The sequence below is a fragment of the Heptranchias perlo genome, unplaced genomic scaffold, assembly GCF_035084215.1.
Source record: "Heptranchias perlo isolate sHepPer1 unplaced genomic scaffold, sHepPer1.hap1 HAP1_SCAFFOLD_60, whole genome shotgun sequence".
Lineage (NCBI taxonomy): Eukaryota > Metazoa > Chordata > Chondrichthyes > Hexanchiformes > Hexanchidae > Heptranchias > Heptranchias perlo.
In genome coordinates, this window is record NW_027139623.1 from 1337455 (window position 1) to 1342852 (window position 5398).

Below are 5398 nucleotides of genomic sequence, written 5' to 3' on the forward strand. Positions count from 1 at the left end.
GGACACTCAGTCCTGTTATACACACAGTCAGTGCTGGGACAATCAGTCCTGTTATACAGTCAGGACTGGGCCATTCAGTCCTGTTATACACACACTCAGCGCTGAAACACTCAGTCATGTTATACACAGTCATATAAATAAATAACTGGAAAAAAAGAATGAAATCTCCAGGACCTGATGGTTCCCACCTCACGGTATTAAAGGAAACGGGTGGGGAAATTGCAGATGCATTAGTCATAATTTCCCATAGCTCTCTAGACTGAGGAATTGTGCTTTTGGATATGAAATTTGAAAATGTCACTCCGTTATTTAAGAAAGGAGGGAGGGAGAAACCAAGAAAATATAGACCTGTCAGTTTAAAGTCAGTTGTTGGGAAATTACTGAAATCTATCATCAGAAACAAAATGAGCTGGTCAAAGAGAGTGAAGATGGATTGTGAAGGGCAGCTCATGTCTGAGTAATCTAGTTGAACGTTTTGAGCTCTCTAACAAGGTGGACAGGGGATTGAATATGGATGTTGTCTATATGGACTTCCAGAAAGCATTTGATAAGGTTCAGCACAAGAGATGAATGAATAAAAGTGCACAAAATTGAAAGTTGCTTTGTGACTTGGGTTGGAATTGGTTGGGTGGTCGGAGAAGAGAGTAGGGATAAAGGGAATGTTCTTTGATTGGCGAATTTTAAAAATCGTATCCCCAGGGATCTGTACTCAGCTTTTCACCATATTTATCAATAACTTGGATGAAGGAATAGAGAGTTGTAGATCCAAGTTTCCAGGTGACACTAAGTTAGGAGGCACAGGAAGTGGTGTAGATGGGAGCAGGAAGTTACAAAGAGACAGTTTAAGTGAATGGACAAACTGTGGCAGGTGGAGTTCAATGTGGGGAAGAGTGAGATCATTCACTTTGGATGCAAAAAGGAAACATTGGAGTATTTTCTTAAAGTGAGAGACTGGGAACGGTGCAGAAGCAAAGGGATTTGGGTGTCCATGTACACAAATCACTAAAAGCTCGGGCACAGATAAAAAATCACAGACTAATGGAATGTTGGCCTTTATCTCGAGGACTGGAATACAAAGGGGAGGAAGTGATGCTTCGGAACAAGAGGGCATAAGCTTAAATTTAGAGCTAGGGCGTCTAGCATTGAAATCAGGAATCTCTTTTTCACTCAAGGGTAGTGGAAATCTGCTCAGGCTGATTGAAGTGGACCCTGTGATATAATAGAATTTTCTGTCCTGTCAGACTTGGACATCTTGTAGATCCATCTTTTAAAAAGGTGGAGGAACTCAGTTCAAAGATGGATTCCACTCACTTCATCACAAGTCCTCAATCACCTTGTCTTATCATCGAGATATCAAGGACAAGAAATACTGTGTTTAAAAGAAAGCTGATTTATTTGACACTTGTACAGAATTCTGATACTGCAGTCCAGTGAAATGGATTATTAACATCAGAAACAAACCCCCAACTGCCAGAATGAACACGGTTCAGTCCTGGATGTGATTAACAGCAGCAATAACAGCAGAATCCAACCCCTGCAGTCAGATGTGAACTCGCTGGTGTATTAGTAGGCTGGATGAGAGAGTGAATCCCTTCCCACACACGGAGCAGTTGAACGGCCTCTCCCCAGTGTGAATACGTTGGTGTCTCAGTAGATCCCTTGTTCTTTTAAAGTTCTTCTCACAGTCAGAACATTCAAAGGGTCTCTTATCAGTGTGAACATGTTGATGTTCAAAGGTAGGATGAACGAGTGAATCTCTTCCCACACACGGAGCAGGTGAACGGCCTCTCCCCAGTGTGAGTACGTTGGTGTGTCAGTAGATCCTTTTTTCTTTTAAAGCTCTTCTCACAGTCAGAACATTTAACAGGTCTCTTATCAGTGTGAACGAGTTGATGTGCCAGAAGGCTGGATGAATGAGTGAATTCCTTCCCACACACGGAGCAGGTGAACGGCCTCTCCCGAGTTTGAACTCGCTGGTGTCTCAGCCGGTGGGATGATCGAGTGAATTTCTTCCCACACACGGAGCAGGTGAATGGCCTCTCCCCAGTGTGAACTCGCTGGTGCGTCAGCAGGTGGGATGACTGAGTGAATCCCTTCCCACACATGGAGCAGGTGAACGGCCTCTCCCCAGTGTGTCTGCGTCGATGAGTTTCCAGCTGGGATGGGTAATTCAATCCCTTCCCACAGTCCACACATTTCCACGGTTTCTCCATCGTCCTTGTGTCTCTCCAGGTTGGACGATCAGGTGAAGCCTCGTCCACACACAGAACACGTGTACGGTTTCTCCCCGCTGTGAAAGGTGCGATGTTTTTTCAGGTTGTTGAACAATCAGTGCACTGGAGTTTACAAAAGTCCTCACTGTGAATACAGAATAGAAATTCAGAACAGGCAATTCTAGTTGCTATGGAACATTCTTCCTGCTCATTCCCCCAGACTGTAAATCCCCGTCCCACACACTCACCCTCCTCCCTCTGCTGAAATCCAAACCCATCGCACCATCTCCAACATTTGGGTTGGGTTGGAGGGCTTGAATCTGAGTTAGGAAATATAACTGGAGAAACATGATTCAATTTAGAAAGTAAACTATTCAAAACAAAATAACATGGATTATTGTAATTGATATAGTGCTTTCACGCCAAGTGGGAAAGAAGTGATGTCTGGGCTGTGGATGAGTGTTTGCGCCCGGTTACACAGCGTGTCCCTCTCTCTCCGCTTCAAATTCGCTTCCTTTGTCTCACAGCCTCACGCACACATCCAACTGACTGGAGCCATTTAAAGCTTCTCTGAAGCCGTCGTTTGTTTCTTTACTTGACCCATTACCACCCTCCTTGCCTTGCAGCCTCATCCCTTTTTTTGCTTCATCTCTCCTGCCCTCCACCCTATCACAGACCTTCCCTTTTGTTCTTTCCCTCCCCGCCCCCTCTTTCCCTGCCTCTCTACTTGCTTAACAACTGATAATTCTTTAGCTTCAAGTTCTGACGAAACCTTAACTCGAATCTGAAACGTTAACTCTTTCTTTCTCCACGGATGCTGCCTGACTTGCTGAGGATTTCCAGCATTTTCTCTTTATATTTCACATTTCCAGCATCCGTAGTATTTTGCTTTTGATTGGTTAAACCTCGCCCTTCGAAACCCCATCACAGAAATATAAGCAAGATGTGTTTACAATGGCGGATGATCTTACCCAGAATGCCCCGCGAGGTAGAATACGGTTTATCTCAATTCGAAGGGGAGCAGCGCGCAAGCGTGGGAAGGCCCGGTGACCGGAGCATGCGCGGTGCTGGTCCTGGACACTGAGCGGGGCCGAGCGGAATCTCAGCAACACCGAGTGCGGCTCAGACCCCGAATCAGAGCCGGGGGGCCCGGCGGACGGGCGCGCGGGGAGCCCCTGTCACCATTAAACCCCTCACCCAGCGCCTCCCCCTTCCGACCCGCCGCTTCCCGGTTTCTTCTCCCGTTTCCACCGAGTCTGACTCGCGACAAACTGAAGGAGCGACGCGCTCCCAGAATGCAAGGCGGGCCTGGGGAGCATGCGCAGTCTGAGCGGAAAAATCAGCACCTTGGATAGAGGGGTTTCTGGGGCGCGGCGGATTGTGGGGCCTTCGGCCGCCATTGGTCGCCGGGTGTCGGTCAGTGTTTTTTTGCCCGTGTCGCTCACAGAACCGTGTCCAGTGATACGGACTGAGGAGTTCAGAGCCGGTTTGCTGAACAGACACTGACCGTCCAATGTAGAACAGTGTTTCTCAAACTTCTTTCCTCTTGACCCGGTGGAAGAAAAGCACTTCCCCCAGGGACCCAAAACGAAAATATCTTCTGACTGGAGTTTTCATCAAATCTCAATAAAGGTCAGTCCATGCTCGCTCTTCACTTCATTTCAAGTAATAACTAAAATTAGACATCGACGTTACTTGAACAACATTTTAAATACAGTATAAATACAGTAAAAGATCAGGTTCAGTTTTACTTACTTAATATGACGGGTGGGTCTGCCTGTTGTTCATGATCTCCTTCCAATCTGGATCAAGAGATGAAAGCGCTGCACGCAGATCAGGTGCGCTGTTGAGTCGGTTTCTTTCTCTTGTTTTTAACCTTCTCAAAGTCGAAAATCCCAGTTTGCACATGTCGGTTGTTGTGAACGGCAGCAATAACAGAACACTAATCTTATTCTACAGAGGATATTCTTTGAAAGCACTGATCGAAAAATATGACAAACTGAATGACTTGTGGCGTGTTTTCAGTGTGTTATCACAGGTGAGTCGCATCAGCTCGTTTTCTTGCTCAGGCATCAAGTTTCGCTTCATTATTGATTCAGGATTTTCGAAAGCAAAAGGATCTTTCACCCAACGCTTTTCCATCAAATTTTCAAATCCGTCTGCAGGGAAGTAGCGATCAAAATGGTCAGACAGAGCAGCGAGATGTAATTGTATGACACAGTTCATTTCATTCCCTTTATCTTCGTCGATACAGTTCTCTCCACCCCAGAGGGTTGTGGGTGTTCAGTCGTTTAGTGTATTCAAGATTGAGTTTGATAGATTTTTGTACAAGGCAATCAAGGGATATGGGGATCGGGCAGTTAAGAGCAGATGATCCATTGAATGGCGGAGCAGGCTCGAGGGGCCGTATGGCCGACGCCTGCTCCTATTTGTTATGTTCTTATCCTGCCAGAGGTGCGGTGCCCAGAGCTGAACACAGTCCTCTAAATGAGCTCTAACCAGAGCTCTGAATAACTGTGACATAACTTCCACTCCTTTTTATTTCATGTCCCTTGAAATAAACATCAAAATACCATGAACAATTTAAATTATTTTTCCACCTTTTAGTGAATTCTGTACTTGGTCTCATTAATCCCTCTGCTCATCCACAGTTCCTAGTTTCTTGCCCTTTAGAAAATACTCTGATCGATCTTTTTATGGTCCAAAATGGATGACCTCACACTTCCCCACGTTGAACTCCAGCTGCCACAATTTCACCCACTCACTTAATCTATCAATGTCCTTTGCAACTTTCTGCTCCCATCTATAATATTGACGGTGCAAGCTAACTTAGTGTCATCAGCACACTTGTATAAAAGGCTCTCTTCATAAGAATATAAGAAATAGGAGCAGGAGTAGGCCATACGGCCCCGCGAGCCTGCTCCGCCATTCAATCAGATCATGGCTGATCTTCGACCTCATCTCCACTTTCCCGCCCCATCCCCATATCCCTTGATTCTATTCGCGTCCAAAAATCTATCGATCTCAGCTTTGAATACATTCAACGACTGAGCATCCACAGCCCTCTGGGGTGGAGAATTCCAAAGATTCACAACCCTTTGAGTGAAGTAATTTTTCCTCATGTCCATGCTAAATGGCCAATCCCTTATCTTGATACTCTGACCTCAAGTTCTTGACTCTCCAGT

At 45.6% G+C, this 5398-nt stretch overlaps 1 protein-coding gene across 1 annotated transcript; it reads right to left on the reverse strand.

Annotated features, from left to right (window-relative positions):
• Window positions 1-1374: 1374 nt before the first annotated feature.
• On the reverse strand, window positions 1375-3503 carry LOC137316732 (zinc finger protein 664-like). Its single transcript, XM_067980591.1, has 2 exons — window positions 3185-3503; window positions 1375-2358 (listed from the first exon to the last, which is right to left on the reverse strand). Exon 2 carries the CDS (start codon window positions 2211-2213, stop codon window positions 1731-1733), a length of 483 nt encoding a protein of 160 aa, XP_067836692.1. The 5' UTR covers window positions 2214-2358; window positions 3185-3503; the 3' UTR covers window positions 1375-1730.
• Between the last annotated feature and the right edge of the window lie 1895 nt (window positions 3504-5398).